The following is a 21,087-nucleotide window of genomic DNA, read 5'->3' as shown; positions in this document are numbered from 1 at the left end:
TTAGACGCTTCTATGTTTTTTTTTTGACAGAAACGGTTAGTTTAATATATTGGTTCTCGGCAGAAATGCCTCATTTCAGGTTACAAAGAAATAGGCAGAGCTTAGATTTCTCCTCGGATAGGAACCAGATGGCTTCCCTCCTAGTGAGCCTGCGAATTCTATAGACTATATTTCGAGTGATCTTCTCTATCTTTCCTGATTTACAGATACAAACAAACTACTCCAATAAAAGACAATAAAACATTTTAAACTAACAGTTAAGGGATGGGATCCCAACCTACATCTTCATCTCTTAGAAGGACTCTGGGTGGGAGGAGAACCACTTTGTTAGCTTCAGCATCAGCTTCTTTATTGTTGTCTCTCTTTACATGAAGAAATTCCAGGTTCTGAAAGGAATTTATCAGGGATCTAATTCTGCTCATCAATCTTGATAACCTTAGATCAGAAGGAGAAGAATTTTCCACGATGGTCTTTATGATAGACTGGGAGTCCCCAAAAATAGTTGCCTCTTTGATACCCAGAGAAATGAGCTGCTTGAGACCCTGGAGAAGAGCCAGAGCTTTGGCTTGAATGCTTGTATTGAAGCCCACTCCCCAGGCATATTTTAATTTAGTTCCGCCCTCTGTACTTTTGACTACTCCACCTGCACCGAATATACCAGGATTACCTTTCGCTACCCCGTCAAAAAAGAGAGCGTTTCTTGCCTTCTTGATGCAAAACTCAGAGAAGTCTACAACCTTAAGGCGTATTTGCCATTTTTTTAGTGGAGAAGGATGTCTGGCAATATCAGTGAATTGAATATCAAGATAAGTGCCCCATACAGCTTCTTGACCACTTAGATCTGCCCCGTCAAGATGATCTCCAAACAGTCTCTTAGATGGATTTTGATTTTTACCCAGATAACCTTGAAATTGCTCTTCTTGTCTCTGAATATCCTCTGATTTCTTTCTAGCCATATATGCGAGTAGATTAGTTTGGGGAGGGCAAGCCAGGCTTCTTTGATGTGGTTGTTCTGAGGAGTGCCACCTGGGTACCTTAACTTCCAGTTTGAAAACAAATCGGAGCAGCTGTTAGGAAGGGCAAAATCTACGCTCCACGGTCTTAAGGCTTCTTCCCATAGGTCAGTAGAAAACTTACAGCGGAGCATTAGATGGGAGGCGTTTTCCTCATCGACCCCACATAGTGAGCATCGGGATGGCCCTATGTAGCCTCTTCTTTGAAGCCTGTCATCCATCAAGATTCTTTGATGGCAAAGAAGCTAGCAGAAAGAGTCTATTTTAGGGATCGTTGTTTGAGACAAAATTCCTTGCCAGGGCTTTGGATCTTTGCCTGTTAAGAGGGATTAGAAGATGGCATAGTCTGTGGAAAGATTCTGAGGCACCTCTAGATTAACCCAACTCTGCCATTCGCCATTCTCCCAGTGAGATATGTCCCATAGAGTTTTAAGACCTACTCTGTCCATCCATTCTCTCAACAGAACCAGAGAGCGATCTTCAGATGGGAGATCACTACCCATGATACAGTCATCCCATATTTTTATGCACTTGCCATTTCCAGGGATCCAGTGCGCATGGAGGTTAATTAAGAAGGAAGCTTTGGCGCACAATTTATGAATCATCATTCCAGAAATTGGTTTGGGATTGTCGAGACAGCATATTCTCTACCCACAGAAGTATTTTTTCCACAACGCCAGCTGAGCCCAACCCAGATTTGGGGCAATTATCCTCCATAGTAGCTTTGCGCCCAATGTGATGTTTTGCTTACTGATGTTCTTGAAATTCAGGCCACCTTCCATTCTGGGCAAGGAGATTATGTCCCAATTTACTAGAGGTATTTTTTCTCATTTTCTTTACCGCCTTTCCAGAAGAAATTCCTTATGTAATCCTCCATTTTCCTCATGATGCCAATAGGGGCCATCATGACTGTAGATTAGTATATGGGAAGACTGTTCAAAACAACTTTGACAAGCACTGCCTTGCCAGCCAAATTGAGCCAATTGAAGCCCTAGGAATGGACTTTGAGCTTAAATTTTTCCAACAAAGGCAACCAATCTCTGCTGAGGGCCATTTTTTGGAAAACAGGGAGCCCCAAATACTAGAAAGAGGACCATGAAGAGGAGGCTGCAAAGCCAAAACAGCTGGCGATAGCTTGAAGGGATCTGGCAGTAAAATTCCAACAGTAGATGTGACATTTGCCTTTGTTGAGGATGCTTGCAGAGTCTTCATAGTAAGCATCCACCACATCTTTGAATTGTTTAGCCGTGGTCAAGGAGGCAACACCCAACAGAAGGGAGTCATCCGCAAATAGCGCATGATTTATATTTTTAGCACCTCTTGCGATGTTCAATCCCATTATTTCTTGATCAGTCTGCTTTTTGTTTAGGAGGAAGCTGAGAACAGAAGCTTGGAGGACAAAAAGCAAGGGGGAGAGAGGAAACCCTTGTCTCAGCCCTCTAGAGGCTTTGAAGAAGTCAGTAGCCCTCCCATTCACCAAAGGGGCAATCTAGGGCTCACTAATACATGCCTTGATCCAGTTGATAAATTTGAGTCCAAAACCAAATTTGAGGAGGACATTGAATAGGAATCTGTGTCTCACCATGTTAAAGGCGCTTTCGAGGTCTAGTTTGATAACCATTCCTTTCTCTTTCTGGTTCAAGCTTGAGTGAATCACCTCTTGGACCAGGATATAATTGTCCACAATCTGTCTTCCCTGAATAAAACCTCCCTGGTTCTCAGGAATGATGTCTGGAAGGATAATTTTCAGTCTGTTTGTGATCACTTTTGTTATCAGCTTATAGCCTATATTGCAAAGGGATATAGGTCGAAATCTGGTGAAGGAATTGGCACCTTTTTCCTTAGGAATAAGGGCCAGGAAAGCCGAGTTGGTGCTTCCCCTAATTTTCTGACAAGCTTGTGATTTCCAGACCATTCTGCATAAATCTTTTTCCACAATCTGCCAACAGTTCTGCAAGAATCTGGCAGTAAAGCCATTTGGGCCTGAGGCCTTATCTGGCTCCATTTCAAAGAGAGCAGTTTTTATTTCATTATTGGTGACTTCTGCTTCCAAAAGCTGATTCTTTCTGGTAGTAATCAGAGAGGGTACCTCGTCCACTAAATTTGATGCGTGCCCTAGGCCCTCTTTTTCGTTATACAAATTTTTGAAGTGGAGGAAAGCAACCTTTTTTATACTTTGTATGTCTCTGTGGTTTATGTTCTCTTCCTTGATTTCTGAGATGGAGTTGAAAATTTTCTGGGCTTGGGCTTGCTTGTGGAAGAAGGAAGAGTTCCTATCTCCAGCCTTGAGCCAAAGCCTACAGGATTTAATTCTCCAATACTCTTCCTCGGCCAGACTTGCCTTGAGAAATTTTTCCTGGAGTTCAGCTTCCTTATCTAGAATTTCTTTTGTGATCTCTTGATTTTTTGAATTCAGGTGATGAATCTCAAGACATTCTTTGATCTTTTTCCTTTCCACTACTGGGTTAGGAAGGGTTTTTACCTAAGATTTCATTGCAGCTTTCACTCTCCTAAGCTTTTCCTCCCAAACAAAGAAGGCAGAGCCATTGACTGGTTGCTTCCAAGTATCTTTTACTAATTGCATAAAGGACTGTTCTTTAACCCAAAGGGGATTGAATTTAAAAGGGATAGGACCTTGATCCATATGAGCCAGAAGATCAAGTTTAATGGGTCTGTGATCGGAGACACTGCAAGGGAGGATATGCATTCTAGATTCTAATCCAAGAAGAAGGAAAGTACTTTGAACAAAAAAACGATCTAACCTTGCAGCGATGTGTCCCGGGCCGAGTCTTTTATTGGACCAGGTGTATTTGCCCGACGAAGGTTTTATATCAATCAAGTCCCAGTCCTGAAGCAGGTCCTCAGCCCATTATTGCGCCGGATCCCTTACAACGCTTCCTCCATGCTTTTCAGCAAGAGAAAGGGTAAGATTAAGGTCCCCTGCAATGATGATATTCACTAAATCTTCCGAATCTACCATATTTCTGATGGATTCCCAACAACTCTTTTTCTCACCTGCGCTGGCTGGAGCATACACATTGAAGAGACAGACAGTCTCACCTGAGTTGACGTGTTGCAACTTAGAAAGCAGCCAATGGGTGTTGGCAACGTCTTTGATCTTTTAAAATTTGTTTGCATTCCAAAGGGTGCCCAGGCCTCCTGAGGCACCATGAGTTGAAACAGCTTGCCCTTCACTTCTTTTCCACAGTTTTATAGCGATATGGAGGAAGGCCTTGTTCTCCATTTTAGTCTCCTGGATGAGGAGTATATCAGGAGATTCGGTTCTTATCAGGATTTTGATGACTTCTTCTTTTATTCTGCTCCCCATACCCCTACAGTTCCAGGAGACAATCTTCATCACTTGATTTTTGAATGGAGAGCTCCTTTAGAGCTCTGGGACTGGTTTCTGGTCGTCTTCGGAGTTTTTGCCAAGAGTTTCTCGAGGGTTGGTTGGCTTCCTTGAAGTTTGTCTTTATAAGTTTCTTGATCTCTTTTTTCACAGGTATATTTTCGGCCTCTCAATGATCTTCTAGCCGAGGTTTGCGAATCCCTATTTCACCTTCTTCTTCTGAATCCTCCGATCCTTGCACTTCCTCAGCCTCTTCTGTGGGTATCTCTTTCGGTTTGTCTCCATTAGCTTCAACTTGCTTTTATCCCGAGGAGGGATCTTTGTGGAGCGATACTTCATTCTGCATCTCTATTTCTTGAGGATCTTCTGTTGCTGAGCTTAACAGCGTGTATTTGTTTCCTTGTTCTTCCATGAGGGGTGTTTGAAGCTCAGAGCCTGCCTGGGGGACTTTTCCATTTATATTTATGATTCTAGGGGCTTTGTGAGCGGATTTGGTCCTTTTGACCTGATTTCATCCTTCCTCCTTGCCTTTCTCCCCTTCACTATTCTTTGGGCAGCCTCTAGCAAAGTGGCCATAGACATGGCTTTTTCTGCACTTGAACGGAAGGTGCTCATAGTCCAACTTTTGGAGATGCGTCCAATTTCCAAACTTAATCTTTATTGCCTCGGGTAAACCAACCTCAAGATCCACTTCAACGTAGATTCGAGCATAATCGTATTGGTATTTGCTGTTTTCTCAATCAATGAACTTTCCCAATGTGTTTCTGATGTGCTTAAGGGACTCCCAATTCCAACAATGCACTGGCAGGTTGGGCAATCTAACCCACACAGGGGCGGCTATGGGAACGTGAACTGCTGGATCAAAATTAGGCATCCACTTATTGAGATACAGCCCTTGAGGGCCCATGAAATAGGGTCCATTGCGGAATATCAGGTTCTTATCCTCCTTTTCAGAGAATTCAAATAGGAAGAAACCCTTCCCTAGGAAATAGGAAGTGACTCTACTTTTGATCAGCGGTGCCCAATTCCTTGCTACCCAACTCTCCATGGTTTTGGGGGAGGGCTAGAGTCTAGTGAACTGTCCAACCAAAGCCCGCTCTGCCAATGAGAGGGCGACCTGTATCGGCCCCTCAAGAGGGAGCTCAATCTCAGGGATGTCATCTAGGCGCTTGACAAACTTCGCAGCCTCAGTCACTTTCTTCTTTGGGAGAGAATCCAGCAGTTTTATGAATGCCTCAGCATCAGAGAGGGGAGGCGGCAGCGGATCCATTGAAACGACGTCTTAGCTCGATCAAGGCGAGCGCACCCAAATTCTAGTGGTCATAATCCTTCAATCCAACCCAGTGGAGGAACCTCCGAAGAACTAGAGCAGGGAGCCTAATCGCCGCGCAGTTTGGGGTTCAACTTAGAGTGGGAGCATCAGGCAGGAAGGAGGCATCGCGCAGGGTCAAAGCCATGCAGGAAAACCTCTGAGGCAGCCACAGGGCCGAGACAAATGTCTCAAGCGCAGAACCATTGCAGAGCGGGGGCGGGCAAAAAAAACAAGTTAGCCACTTCTATGTTACTTGTAAATTACGTTAGGTTAAAATCTAGATATTATCTCACAGCTTTAATGAGATATTTTTATACATATTTTGTTGTATAAGTACCCCCTTCATCAGAGTTTTGAAGAGGTTGGGTGTGTGTAGATTTCTTAGACTTTGCTGTAATACTAAACTTTGGAATAAAGAGTTGCTGGAAACAAACTGTTGTCTAGCCTACTGGATGAAGAATTGATGCAGAAGAATTGTCACAAAATTCTTGAATTAAACTCCAGATCAATAAGTCCCCTATATCTTATGTTTTACAGTTCTATGAGTTTTTATATCATCTGTGTTTCATGATCTGAATGATAAAGAGAAAGATTAATTCAGAATTTGCTTCACTGCACTTTGTTTTCAGTCTTTATTATTCTCTGTGTTTTCTTCAGAATTAGTATAAACAATGAATTCTTAATTGCTTTTGTTTCCCCTGATTCTTTCATGTTGATTATTTGCTAAGGAATTCTTAATTGCTCCTTATCAGTAATCATTCACTTTCCCTCTTTTCAATATGTTGAAGGATTCTTAACTGCCCCCATTTGAGCCCATTCCATCTGATTCTAGCCTTTTAGTTGTTCCATGTTTGAGTACCTTGCTCTGTGATGCCATCCTCTGCTAAGAAACCAAATCCAGAAAGCCATCTTCTTTGACTCCATCATGCCCAATGGACTGAACTCTTCAGTTTTGCCTCACTGTTCTATTGAATCTCACCACCCAAACTCAAAACAAAACCCTTGAACTTCATAACTAGCCTAATACCTTTCAAAAAAAAGTTAAATCATAAAGAGAGAGCCCTCTCTGGATGCAAATTGGCTAGAATATGTATCTAAAAGATTGGTCCGTGGTTACCTCGGCCGTATTCCCTTTCTTACAACTTTTGGGAACAACCTGAGTGATAATAGATGGAAGAAGGGCAAAATGGATTGCAAAGATGATAGAATTTAACATAGAGCTGAAGCCCACCAAGCTGGTCAGAGGTCAGGGGCTTGCCAAGTTATTGGCTGAAGAAAATTGCAGGTATTTAGATATTGACTTCTTGTGCACAATTACAGAAAATGGTCAGGCAGAAGAAGAAAAAACAGTTGAACCATAGAGAAGGAAGTTAATGGCCAAGAATCTAGCTTTGTAATTGGTATTCTACAATAATTAATTTCTTGTTGAAGCTAGAAATCCCTTCAGACCTTACTCAAAGTCAAGCCAGAACTTTAAAACTCAGGGCTGCAAAATATTGCATCAATAAAAATCTGCTCTACTGGAGGGATCCATCTAGAATATTTTAAGGTGTCTGGACAAAGAACAGTCAAAATAAGTTATGCAGCAGTTTCATAACAACATGTGTGGAGGGCACCATTATTGGAAAACTACAACCCATAAAATTCTCAGAGCTGGGTACTATTGGCCCACTTTATTTTCTGATGTGTTTTCTTTTGTTAAATCTTGTGACAGGTGCCAAATATTTGAAGGAAAATAGTAGTTGAAATCCCTGCCCCTAAAACCAATTGAGGAAAAAGGACCTTTTCAGTAGTGGGGTTTGGATTTCATTGGAGAAATCAATCCACACTCCAGTGGCCAGCATAGATGGATATTAGTAGCCACTGATTATTTTACCAAGTGGATTGAAGTAGTCCCTACCAGGAAGGCTGATCATAATGTGGTCATGAAGTTTCTAATTGAAAATATCTTCAGCAGATTTGGTTGTCCACATAAATTAATCACAGATAATGCAACAGCCTTCAGGGCAAAAGAATTGGTGGAAATGTGTGATTCAATGGGTATCAAACTTGCTCATTCCACCTCATATTATCCACAGGGAAATGGTCTAGCAGAATCCTCTAATAAAAGTCTGATCAGGATAATTAAAAAGATGTTAGAAGACAATGAAAAGAATTGGGATTCAAATCTCAAGTATGCACTGTGGGCTGACAGAGTGACCATTAAAAAATCCACAGGCAATTCTCCTTTCAAGCTGGTATATGGCACTGATGCTGTATTCCTAATTCAATTAATTCTCCCTGTGGAAAAATTCATTCAAGAAGAGCAGGATGAGGAAGAATGCATGGAAAAGAGGATCACTGATCTAGCAAAAATACATCAGATTAGAGAATAGTTGGTTGAAAAAGCTGCAGCACGTCAAAGAAAGGTCAAGGAAGCCTTTGACAAGAAGGCAAAAATAGATGATTTTCAGGTTGGAGACTTGGTTTTGAAGTGGGATGCACTAAAGGAAAAGAAAGGCAATCATGGGAAATTTGATGCTTTTTGGACATGGCCCTTCATCATTTCACAGGTTCAAGGGAACAACACCTTCATACTAAAAAGTATGGGAGGAGAGACAGTTTTTGATAGCCGAGTTAATGGGCAATTTTTGAAAGTTTATGTTGCTTAGGGTCTTTGGCCTTAAAGGCTGTAAATATTGTGTTTTTATCAGTTTTAGTATAGATGCAGTAGACTCCATGCCTAATGGAACACTAGGAATTATGGTTAATGTGTTTTCAACTGGAAAGGCAGTGGTCTGCAGGTTCTTGAGACCTCACAGGGAGGATCTCATCCCCAAAAGGAGCCAGTGTTAGCTCTGCTATTGATCTTGACATTCAAGGGTTAAAATGCATGCTTGATTGGGTTTTCCATGAGAAAGCAGGAGTTGCAGTGGCCAGCCCGCCTCTTTCCCCTTCACTCTACCCATGTACTCATAACTCCCCCACACCTCCATTTCATCCTTCCCCTTAAATTCTCCTCATTCCCCTTTAAACTCCTTTATCCTTATTTTCCTCCCATAACCCCGCATAAACCGTTTTCTCGGCTTTTGGGCACTTTTTGTTTATAATTCCTTTAAACCCTGCTTAAGCCCTTTTTCGGGCTCCGAGCATTTTTGTGTTTTAACACTATTAAACCTCGTATAACCCATTTTTCCCTTTGGTCCTGGGTGTGAAACTAAACCTTATAACCTTGGATTATATAACCGTGCATATAATAAAAATCATAACGCACTGTCGCCCTCACTTGCCACATCAAACCCAAAACATGTGCGTTAATCCTGGGCCGTCCAATCCTCCATCACATGATTCAACGACGTACGTAGGCCCCGCCCCATGAACTTGCACGCCCGATAGCCCACGGGGAGGCAGTTTCCCACTGGACCTGCCTGCCACGCGGCGCTATTTCACTGGATCCCACCATCATGTATGTAAACCGCCTACTCCCGAAGTGCGGTGCGGGGAAACCACTTATCGCCCTTCCGATATGGCTCCCCGCCCATTAATTGTCGTGTACCTTTCGCTCCCGTCAGCCGTTGGATCTGCTGCCTGCGATCCAATGACAATCGTTCATCCCTTCTCGTTTACGCACGATAACCCCCTAGATCCAATCTCTACCGTCCATTTTTTCATCCAATGGTTAATATTCATGCCTAGTCCAGCATCCATTTTCAATGTATTTTTCAGTGTTTTCAGCCTGTTTTGTGCGCGCAAAGAAGGAAGAGAAGATCCGGCAATTTGCACATGAATTCCTCAGCTACCACATTTGAAGAACAACACATTCAAGGATGAGAAGGACGATCCTCGAGCAGCTCAATGACTGCAGCAGTTATTGAAATTCATTCAAATAATTCTTCACCTATTTAGGAAGGACATCAAAGTACCAAAGAGGCTGATTTTGTTCATTTAAACGCTCAGCGTGCAGCAGAAACCCATATCTAATTGTAAATGCAGTTGGTGGTCAGTTATGACCCCTCGACGCAGAGGTTAGAAGAGATTTTTTGTCAACAAACTCTATATATACCAAAAATAAAGTTGTAATCGGGTTGATGAATGTTATTTTGATGTAAGCTTCAACTTCTGGAGACTGTAACTATTGTGACATCTGCAGCTTCTGGTCTTCATTTCCAGCTAATACAAGCTTTTTTTGTTGTTAATTTCTCACTTTCCACTTCTTCTTCTTTGTTCCAGGCTGTGACTGTTATACATTTATTCATATGTTGTTGATGTTTAGCATTAGAGGGGCTGTCATCCCACCTCTGTGTTAGAATTTAGCATGTATTATTGAATATGTATGTAGGTTTCTATTGTTTTAATGCAAGAGAGCTGTCATCCTGTCTGTGCATTAAGAAATAGATTGACAGACCTTTTAACTGGTTGCAACTGGCCATCTCAGAGTCTTGTGCATCTGCTGGTGTGATCAGTCTTCTCCATCTCCACATTTTCCCTAAAACTGTGAGTAATTGGTGGTCTAAAGCCTTTTAGTCTGGGCGTGTTCACCCATGTCTGGGGTTAAACATAGTAGAAGTGGTTATCTTGCTTGAATGTGCATCATTTCTTTCATTCATCCACCCCTTTCCAAATTTTTTGTTGAGTTTATAATGTTCCTGAGCATCTCTGATATACAACCTAGGAGAGTTTCTTGGGGTGATAACAATACCGAGGAAAAAGAATTCCGTGGTCCCTTTTTTTCTTCTTCCTATGCATGGAATAGTATGGAATAATTTAACATCTCTTAAATACTTTGTGTTTTTCATAATCCATCTAGAACTGGGTACTATATATCTTCGATCACTTGGATGAACTCCCATCAACTTGATAGATGCATTGTATAATCGTAGATTCAATTTGTTCAACAATCATGTAGTTAATATAGATTGGATGTTTGTGGGGCTTTTGTCTTATGGGAAGTATGAAAAAAACATAACATAATGATATTTTAGGACAAACAAGCTTCTACAGACTTTGTCTAGCAAATAATTAAAAATAATATAAAAGAGATAGTTCTTTCAGAACCTTGGTTGTTAGATAATTGGAAATAAAATAAAAAAGATGCCTCAATTTTGATTTATCTAGAAATCTCTTAGGCCATGACTTCGTTGGTAATTCCCAAGCTCTCCCCCCTCCAAATATCAGATCGCCCCCTCCTATTTTACCCCTCCTTCCTATGGATTCATTAAATTAAAATTTTATTGGACCTCCAAAGGGAATCTGAGTATTGTTGGGTATGGAGGTATCTTCATAGATGTGAGCATAAATAATTTAAGAGTGTCCATTTCTAATTGTTGCACTACTAGCAACAATGTAGTTGAATTTTTGGCATTAGAAAGGGGACCACAAATAGTAATCGAGGTAGGATATTCTAAACTCCATGTGGATGGAAACTCCCAACTGGTTGTCTCGATGGCACAAAGACTCATATATGATACCTTTATTTCCAAATTGGCAAAAAATGGAGGTTGGAACTCCTTATCTTTCGCATCTAGATAATGATTACCTTTATTCAACATGTCATTACCTCTCATTCATGAAATATTGGGAAACAACTTGTAGATTAATCCAGATTGGATCATTATATTGTTTTTCATCCATATTGATGCTTTTAGAGTGGAAAAAGTAGAGGAATCAACTCATGGGACTGTTTTTACCCACGGGATTCATTATGGAAAAACAAGGTCTGAAACCTTCCAGGAGTGTTTTGAGGTATCAAATGCTATTTTTTTGGGGTAAAATTTTGTCACTTTAGAATGGCACATTTTCATGCTATTCTACACACAGAGACCTTTCCAACATCACAAGAATCATGTCAATCAGAGTCTGTATGCAAAATTTATGCCATTCATAAGTTGACCTTCTTGTTTTCACCACCATGGTTCGAGAGGATGCCACTTCAGCTCCCATTATTGATGGAAAAGGGGCTAGCCACATGATTATGATGTAGAATAATCTAGAAGACTCTATATTGTAATGATGGTTAAGATTTGAGGTAGTCAAACGTAACCACTAGTAGGCTATCAGATTGTGTTATAACTGGGCCACTAGGAGGAAAAGAGATTTCCATTCTTTTGAGTGCATTTGATCCATAGCTAAGAAAAAATAACCAAGAGGGATAGGAGGTAGAACACACAAAGAGGATTTGTGCACTGTAGCAACCCACAGGTTGTGGGCCATACTTCTTTGTACTCGCAACCATATTTCCATTTAGAGAAAGAGAGGGGAGTGACCTCACCTTCCAACTGGGTTTTTCTCCCAAAAGTGTTTTCCATAACATATCTTTTATTATATGTGCATGCGATCCTTTTCATTTTGACGTTCTCTATTTTCTGTATAATTTTCGTTCACATTGATGCACTATTAGTATTTGATCTAAAAATATAGAAATCTAATAAAACTATAATGGTGTATAATTTCAAATTTCAAATATAATTTTATCATATCTATTGTGACAAACCATCTAGTGGAATATAAATGGTAGTTTATGGATCATATTGGTATCAAAGCAAGCTTCTTTGGGTATATTGTGGAGACTTGCAGGGGATCTAGATTGAGGGGGCCAAAAATCATAAAACCATAATCGTTGCAAACAAATTTGTGAACGACCTTCATGATCTTATAGAGGAGATGTTTTCACGGTTGGAACAAAAATTTGTAGAAAAAAATCGTAATGCAAATATCATCATGGTGGCGTTGAGAAATAAGCTTGGGATAATTGGAGAATAAGGGGGTTTAAATGCAAAATAAAAATTAAGAGGGGGATTAGGAGATCAAGAAGAAACAGAGAACCAACTAAAGAAAAAACCCATAAAAGATCAACCCAGTTTGAGTGTCATGAACCAATCATAATACCTGTTTAAAATTGGGTTAAAATGGAAGAAAAGGTTGATATTATCTCATACCATGGAGATATTGGCGTTGTGAAGATGAATCCCTGGTTTTAGCAACTGGAATTTAGTTCAACATCCATCAAATTAAGGAAGGACAAAATATCTTATTTTCACGAATGAAATTAGAGATCCATGCTCTGACTTGGTGCGAGATCCATAGGGAAACCCTAAGGTTGGAGCGAGAGCCTCCAGTGACAAAGTGGGAGGACTTGAAAACCCTCATTAAGTCACAATTTTACCCTGTTGGGTATGTAGAGGATCACTGGATCCAATGGCACTTCTTAATGAAAAATCCAGGGTAAAGCGTGTAGGAGTACACGATAGACTTGATAAAGATGCCATAATGTTGGGTACCTCCCGAAAGAACCTTAATGTACTACTCAAGTATTTGGGGGGTTTACACCACCATCTGTGGGAGGAAGTGATGATGTTTAAGCCTAAATCAGTGGTCAAGGCTTGTGTATAGGCACAATATTTGGAGAACATAGGCTTGAAGCAAGCACAATCAAGTGGATTGAAGTAGAAGGAACATCTATACACTTGTAAGGAGGGGAAAGATAAAAATATGACAACAACAACACACTAGTGCAAAGATCCTATAAATCACTGCAACATTGATTGCCGTACAAAGGATAGATGCTAGAATTTTCATCTAGAGCTAAACCTGATGAACAAAAAGAAAGATAATAAGAAGAAAAATCTCTTGGCCACTGATTTGAGTAACCATGTTGAAGGAAACTCAAACATGGATGAGAATATTGTTTGTACATTGGAGAAAATGAGGTGAATTTGATTATCCTTCAACAATAGGAAGAGAAAGAAATGACCAAACTCTTACATATGAAGATAGAGGTTAAGAGGACAAAGATTGATGCTCTTTTTGACTTAGGATCACATGTGAATCTCATTACAGTATAGCTGGTCAAGAAGTTGGGGCTGGAAGTTTGTGATCATCCAAACCCATATTTGCTGGAATGGGTAAATAAGGATGCATAGGTGAAGGTAACAAAATAGTGCAAAATTAGATTTTCCATGAGTGTTGATTTTATTGATGAAGTAGAACTAGATGTTGTTTCCCTTGATGTATGTGGAGTCATGTTTGAGAGTCCCTACATGTACATGTGAGATGAAATATTCATGAAGAGAGTCAACCAATATTGGCTCATCAAGGATGGAAAACCATTCACCATCAATGCGCACAAAGGCAAGTCAGAAATTTCCCTGGTAAGTGGCAACCAAGCCAAGAAATTGATTAGTTCTAGAAAGAAGTATGTTTTATTGTTTTAAAGAGAAAATAAATATGTAGAAGAGTCAGTAAGAGGAAAGGCATATTTGTATGGGTGTACTAAGAAAGAAAAACAACAACTAGAAGAGTCTCTATAAGAATACATGGATGTGTTCCAAGAGCCTAATGGGTTATCACTTATGAGGGAAGTGGAGCACAAGATCCAACTATTGCTGGACTCCCTAGTGCCAAACATTCGTATGTATAGGTAGTCCGTTATATAAGCAAGTGAGGTGAATAAACAATTTCAACTATTGGAACAAGGTGTCATTTGACCAAGTACATCACCATATGGGTCACCCATATCGTTATGCCGAAGAAGGACAAGACTTAGAGGATGTGTATAGATTACAAGGCGTTGAACAAAATCATGCTCAAGAATAGATACCCCCTGCCTAGGGTAAATGATCTACTCTATCAACTACTACAAGAAAATTACTTCACCAAGCTAGACTAAGAGTCTGGATATCACCAGGTTCGAGTCAAAGAGGAAGATACATGAAAGACCACCTTGAAAACTAGGCAAGGTTTGTATGAGTGGTTAGTCTTACTATTTAACATATGTAATGCACCAACTATGTTTATGAGATTAATTAATGATGTACTATGCTCTTTTATAAATTCATTTAGTATTTCTAGTTTGGATGATATATTGGCATATAGTGCTACCTGGGAAGAGCACATCTTACATTTGACATAGGTGTAGGAGACATTAAAGAAACACCAACTACTAGAAAATCTCAAGAAGTGTGAGTTTGCACAACAATCTTTGGTGTATTTGGGGTGTATGATTGGTGGAGGAGAGCTAAAGATAGATCCTGCCAAGATGGAGGCCATCACGAAATGACCAATCCCTACTAATGTTTCTGAGGCCAGAAATTTCATTGGGGCAGAACAATACCTAAGGAATTTCATAGCCTCATTTTCAATGGTAGCAACATCGTTCCACGCAATAAAAATAAGTGGCAAGAGTTTCTAGTGGGGAATGGGTTAACAGAGGGCTTTCGAGAAGTTAAAGATTAAAATTAGTCAAGAACCAGTTTTGGCATTACCAAACTTGCAACAACACTTTGATGTGGAGACAAATGTGAGTGGGTATGCTATGAGAGGAGTCTTGATGTAGGGAGGAAGGCATGTATGCTATCGTTATGAAGTATTTCATGGGATAGTTCTTAACTACGCTACTTACGACAAGGAGATCTATGCATGGGTGCAAGCTGTGAAGAAGTGGAAGCACTATCTGATGGGAAAGGAGACAGTAATCCACATAGATCACCAAGCATTATAGTACTTACAGGCCCAGAGTAAGTTATAATAGACCAAGCATTACAAGTAGATGAGGTTTCTACAATAATTTCATTTAGTCACAAGTACAAGAAGGGAAGCACAAACAATTTGGTCGACACGCTTTCAAGGCCACCCACATCAAAGACCATTATTTTGGGAACTCTTATGCATATGGAGCCATTCACCCATGATGGATACAGAGAGGCATATTTAGAGGATGAAGACTTCAAGGAGGTGTTTCAGCAATTGCAGAGTCAAAGTCATGCGCATGATGGTGAGAACATCGTTAACTACCATCTCTAGGATGGGTTACTCTACAGGTTGGATAAGCTATGTGTGCCTAAAGGTGAAATATTGTAGTGTATTAAAGGCCCACAACTCTAAGGCTGTTGAGAAATTTTGTGTAGGGAAGACCATGACTAACTTGTAGAGGTAGGTGTATTAGACCAAGATGCAAGAGAAAGTAGCTAATTTCATAAGAGGATGCATTCTTTATTATACTAGCAAGCCTATAAACAAGAAACAAGATCTATATCATCCCTTACTTGTACCCACTCATCCTTGGGAAATCATTTCTATGGACTTTGTGGTAGGTTTACCAACAACCAAGAAGGGACATGTCTACTCGTTCATGGTAGTTGACAGGTTCAACAAGATGTGTGTTTTGATGCCCTGTAAAAATACCATCAATGGGCAAGAAGCAACAAACTTCTTCTTTGGACAAGTTTGGGTTCACTTTGGGATAGCAAGGAGCAACGATTTAGAAATAGATACAAGATTTCTTAGTGCATTTTGGACTACATTGTGGGAGAATATGGACATGAAGTTGAAGAGATATACAACATTCCATCCACATGAAGATGGGAATACAAAAGTAGTCAGCATCACTTCGATGAAAATTCTAGGGGGATACAATCAGAAGCATTCGAAGACTTCAGATGAAAATATGGTATATATAAAACATTATTACAACAAAGCAATCCACACTTCATAGTCCCCATTTGAAAACTATTTTGGATATTTGTTGTCTTAACCTTTTGATATTGCACATGGGAAAAAAGGAGGAGTGAGGTAAGATCTTATAGGAGATGCCTTGAGGGATGAAAAATTCATAGAGAAGATCATGCATATCCATCTATAGGTAGAAGAGATACTGCAAAATTCAAAGGACAAGTATAATTCCAGGCATGATGAATAGAGAATAGATAAATTGTTCAAGGTGGGAGACAGAGTATGGCTACAGTTGAATAAGGAGAGGATGCAGTGGGCTAGTAATTAAAAACCAAGGCTCTGAGGTACAGTACCTTGTAGATACGGGAAAAGGTGGGTGATATTTCCTATCGACTCATTTTACCATGATATATGTACATTTACTTAATTGTAAAGGCAGAGAATTTGAAACTTTATGAGCCTTCCATTCTAGATTAGGAAGATGAACAATTCCTACCTTTGTGGAGGATTTTGCACCACATGCTTAGGTAGACCTGACAAAATATACATTTTTTCATAAAAGGTATAGAACTGTAAGACATGAGAAACATTGCTTTTGGCAGATTGGGTTGAAAGGACAACTTCCAGGCAAAGCTATATGGCACACCAGAGAGAAGGTGGAGGAAACATTTCCCCACTTCATTCAGTAGAAGCTTTTGGGGACCAAAAGCATCCAAAAATGGGGAGGTGTGATCTAGATTGGATCATTATATTGTTTTTCATCCATCTAGATGCTTTTAGAGTGGAAAAAGTGGAGGAATCAACTCATGGGATTGTTTTTACTGACGAGACCCAGTTTGGAAAAGCAAGGTCTGAAACCTTCTAGGAGCGTTTGAGGCATCAAAAAATGTTTTTTTGGGGGTAAATTTTTTCTTATTTAGTGTTGCACCCTTTCATGTTATTCCACACATAGATACATTTTCAATGACACAAGAATCATGTCAATCAAAGTCCGTATGTGAAAGTTATGCCACTTAGAAGTTGACCTTCCTATTTTCACTACCATGGTTTGAGAGGATGCCATGTAAATATCCATTATTCATGGAAAATGGTCTAGCCACACAATTATGATGTAGAATACTCTAGAAGGATCTATATTGTAACTCAGGTTAGGAGTTGAGGTAGTCAAACCTAACCACTAGTACTGTGTTATAACCATGCCACTAGGAGGAAAAGTGATTTCCATTCTTTCGGTTGCATTTGCTCCATAGTTGAGAAAAAATAGGCAAGAGGGATAGGAGCTAGAGAAAACATAGAGTATTTTTGCACTGTAGTAGTGCACATGCCACATAGGATATGTATTTGTACTTGTTGGGTTGTGTTATATTCTTTCCACAACTACCCTACACTCGCGGGGGGTGGTGGGGGCGCGACTGCTCCCCCTTGTTGTGGGGTATGCAGGGGGGGCAGTAGCCCCCCCTGCATGGGGTCTGTGGCAACACCCTTGAAATTTCTTTTGGACCCTATATTAGGTGGGTAGACCTACCTATGGTTTTGTGCATGGATTTTGCACATGGTTTTGGGCATGCTGGTTATGTGTCCATGGTATTTTGTAGATCCAATCAAAGGAACTACGGTTATGTTCTAATCCATGGTTAATGGATTAGGGTTTATGGGTGCTTCGACATGTATATATTTATATTGTAACATTGAAAGGAACATAATGAAAAATCAATCTTGTAGTCCTGGTTTGCGAATCTAGGGGAAAATCTCTGTGTATATCTGTTTTATGTTTTATGCTCTCGCCATTGTTTATTTTCTGTTTTTAAAATTCGTATGCAGGTAATTTATGTATAGAGTTAAAACCTACATTTGGTATCAGAGCTATTTTGGCTTCAAGGGGATGCCTTTGCTTCTAAGGGGTTTTTTCTCGGGTCTGTGGTAGACCCTATTCAGTGGGAGATCTATGGGATCAATTCTTGTGAAGAAAGAAGATGGTGTGCAGGGGAAAGATAAAGATCAAGAAATTTAATGGTCAGAGTTTTTAGTTGTGGAAAATCAAGATGGAGGATCTGATGGTGGATAAATATCAATGGATTGTGGTAGATCTAGGTACTAAACCAACAACGATGTTAGCTGAAGACTAGGCGAACTTGGATCAGAAGGAAAAGAGCACAATACGATTATGTGTCTCAGATTCAGTATTGCTGAATGTAGCAAGGGAAGCTTTGGCAGAGGTTTTGTGGGAAAAGTTAGGGACTTCATACCAATCTCTGGTGAATAAATTGTTCCTTTGGAAAAATTTGTATGACCTGAGAATGAAATATGGAGACTTGGTGACAAAGCATCTAAATGCATTTAATACTGTGGTAAGCTAGTTATTATTTGTCGTTATTAAAATTTTAGATGAAGATAAGTGCATCAATTTGTTGTGTTCTCTAGCAGATTTGAGAAATAATTTGGTTGTTGCAATTGGTAGCAATGCAACTTCCTTGCTGTTTGATGAAATAGTATCATCCTTACTGTCAGAGGAGATGAGACGAAAAAATATGGAGGGCCATAATGGTTATGCCTTGTCTGTACGAGGATGCTCCCAGAATAGAAACAAAAACAAGTCCTCGAATGGGACATCTAAATTTAGAGGGAGATCTAAATCTCTAGGAAAACCTGTAAAGGCATGTTGGAAGTGTGGAAAGGAAGGGTAATTCAAAAGGGACTGTAAATCTAAAGCTCTTGAGAAAGGAAAGGGATCTGATGATGCTTCTTCTGCAGAGGCGAAAAACTCCTCAGATGAAGGTGGGGATGTGTACTTGGCTTCTTCTTCAAGTACACATGTAGATCATGAGGCATGGTTGATTGACTCAGGTGCATCCTTTCACTTCACTCCCAAAAGAGAGTGGTTCTGAGAGTATGAGAAATATGATGGTGGTGATGTCTTCTTAGGGATGATAGGAAGGCTAGAATCATTGATCGCGGAAAAGTCAAGTTGAAGTTGCAAGGTGGAAGGATTAGAACACTTTCAGGTGTTCTCCATATTCTCGCATTGGCCAGAAATATTATTTCTGTAAGCAAGTTGGATGATGCAGGTGTAAAAACAATATTCGAGAAAGATACCAATAAGATGGTTTGGGGAGCACTAGTATTGATACAAGGAGTTTGGATTGGAACTCTGTACAAGCTTTAAGGTAGCAATGTTATTGATGGGTGCAACAATTCTATGGTTCCTGAAAGTGGAGTAGAAAATCTAGTGGTCTTTGGAGAAAAGACCATGTTATGGCATCAGAGGCTTGGACATATTGGAGAGAAGGGCCTTCGAATAATTCATGGTAATGGTATGGTAGAAGGTATGTCTAATAGCTCTTTGGATTTTTATTTCTGTGAAAATTGTGTATATGGGAAGCAGAATCAGGTGAGTTTCCCCGCTAGTGGTAAGAGGGAGAAACAAATATTAGATCTTGTGCACAATGATGTGTTTGGACCTATGTTAGTTCCATCACTGGGAAAGTCTATGTACTATGTATCATTCATAGATGACTTCTTAAGGAATACATGGATATATTTCCGGAGGAATAAATCTGAAGTCTTTGATAGGTTTAAATAATTTAAGGCTCTGGTGGAAAACCATACAGAGAAGAAGATAAAGGTGTGAGGAAATATAACGGTGGATATTTTTGCAAGAAGGAATTTGAAGAGTTCTATGAGAAGCGTGGTATAGCACGACAGAAGACTACTCCATACACACTTGAGAAAAATGGAGTTGCAGAAAGAATGAACAATACGTTGATGGAAAGGGAAAGAAGCATGCTCACTAGTGTTGGGTTAGGACAGGAATTCTGGGCTGAGGTGGTGGAGACTGCATGTTACCTAGTTCTAAGATCACCTTCACCAATGTTGGAGGATAAGACTCCACAAGAGTATGGACTAGTAAGAAACCTTCTCTTTCACATCTGAGGGTATTTGGATGCGATGCATATGTACATGTTCCAAAGGAGAAAAGAACAAAGTTGGATAGTAAATATGAAAAGCGAATCTTTATTGGGCATAAGGATGGTTTAAAGGGTTATAAGCTTTGGAACCCATAAACAAGGTGTTATCACTCCTCCAGATCTACAAGGATGAGGAACAGTCCAATTGAGGTAACCACAGACCAAACTTTTCACTTGGTAGCTAGCCCTACCAAGCCGGAGAGGGCTCTCTCCAAAGAATCACATCGAAGAGGGTTGGATGGATTAGGGTTTTAGGCTAGATATAGTATCTCATGGTTTTGATTTGATTTGATTGGGGTAGTCACTAGATGAGTGAATTAGGTCAGAGAGTGAACTAGATCAGGGAAAAAGAGAATCAGAATTGTGGACATCTGATGGGGCAAGGTAGGAAAGTTACCTAAACACTTTGCAGTATAGTGATGACATGGTTTAGACTGGTGAGGTGCTAAAAAGAGCATGAAAATCACGAATTCTTTTTAAACTGAAGAAATAAAACAAATTATGATGATTTTCCAAAAACAGAGCATAGAAGATGTATTCTTCTTATCACACCTTGAAAATCAAACATATTTAGAAGTGAAATGGATCATTAAAGGTACAAAACGTTCACACACATGTAACTAGAGAAGAAACAATATCAAAATACCATGCCACAGGAATCCCACCAAAATAGCTGCAACTCATCCAATATGTTCCATGCCAAAGCTAAAACACTAGTACAACATCCAATAGAGCCCAACCTGTAGAATGACTGAAAAAGTACATGATATAGGCCTCAAACAAACTCCTCCCAGCCATTAGGGGTTGAATCTGTGAGAGGAGGAGTGGTTCCACCAAAATCTGAACTGATAACTAGAGTGTAGGGTGGCCAAAGTGACTCATCCCTAATTACAATGAATTGATTCATTACACCTCACAAAGTCTATTTACCTAATGTATTTACCCTAGGTAATAGTAAAAAGACCATAATTAAATTTACATGATCAATTACATCAGTAAAAAGTTGATTTCCCAAGAGGAAAA

The 21,087-nt window shown here is 39.9% G+C and overlaps 1 protein-coding gene across 1 annotated transcript; it reads right to left on the bottom strand.

Moving 5' to 3' along the window:
* Positions 1-257: 257 nt before the first annotated feature.
* Positions 258-956, bottom strand: LOC149238507 (uncharacterized). The gene has a single exon (XM_089369580.1). The coding sequence runs from the start codon at positions 954-956 to the stop codon at positions 258-260; it is 699 nt and encodes a 232-aa protein (XP_089225706.1).
* Between the last annotated feature and the right edge of the window lie 20,131 nt (positions 957-21,087).

Source organism: Pinus tabuliformis, chromosome 8, assembly GCF_031772625.1.
Source record: "Pinus tabuliformis cultivar Carrire ecotype Pingquan chromosome 8, CPIR1, whole genome shotgun sequence".
NCBI classification, from domain to species: Eukaryota; Viridiplantae; Streptophyta; class Pinopsida; order Pinales; family Pinaceae; genus Pinus; species Pinus tabuliformis.
The sequence above is the reverse complement of the archived record's forward strand: the minus strand, read 5'-3'. Positions and strand labels throughout refer to the sequence as shown.

Coding starts and splice junctions, on each gene's coding strand:
- LOC149238507 (XM_089369580.1), bottom strand. CDS start 956: ATGGCTAGAAAGAAATCAGAGGATATTCAGAGACAAGAAGAGCAATTT.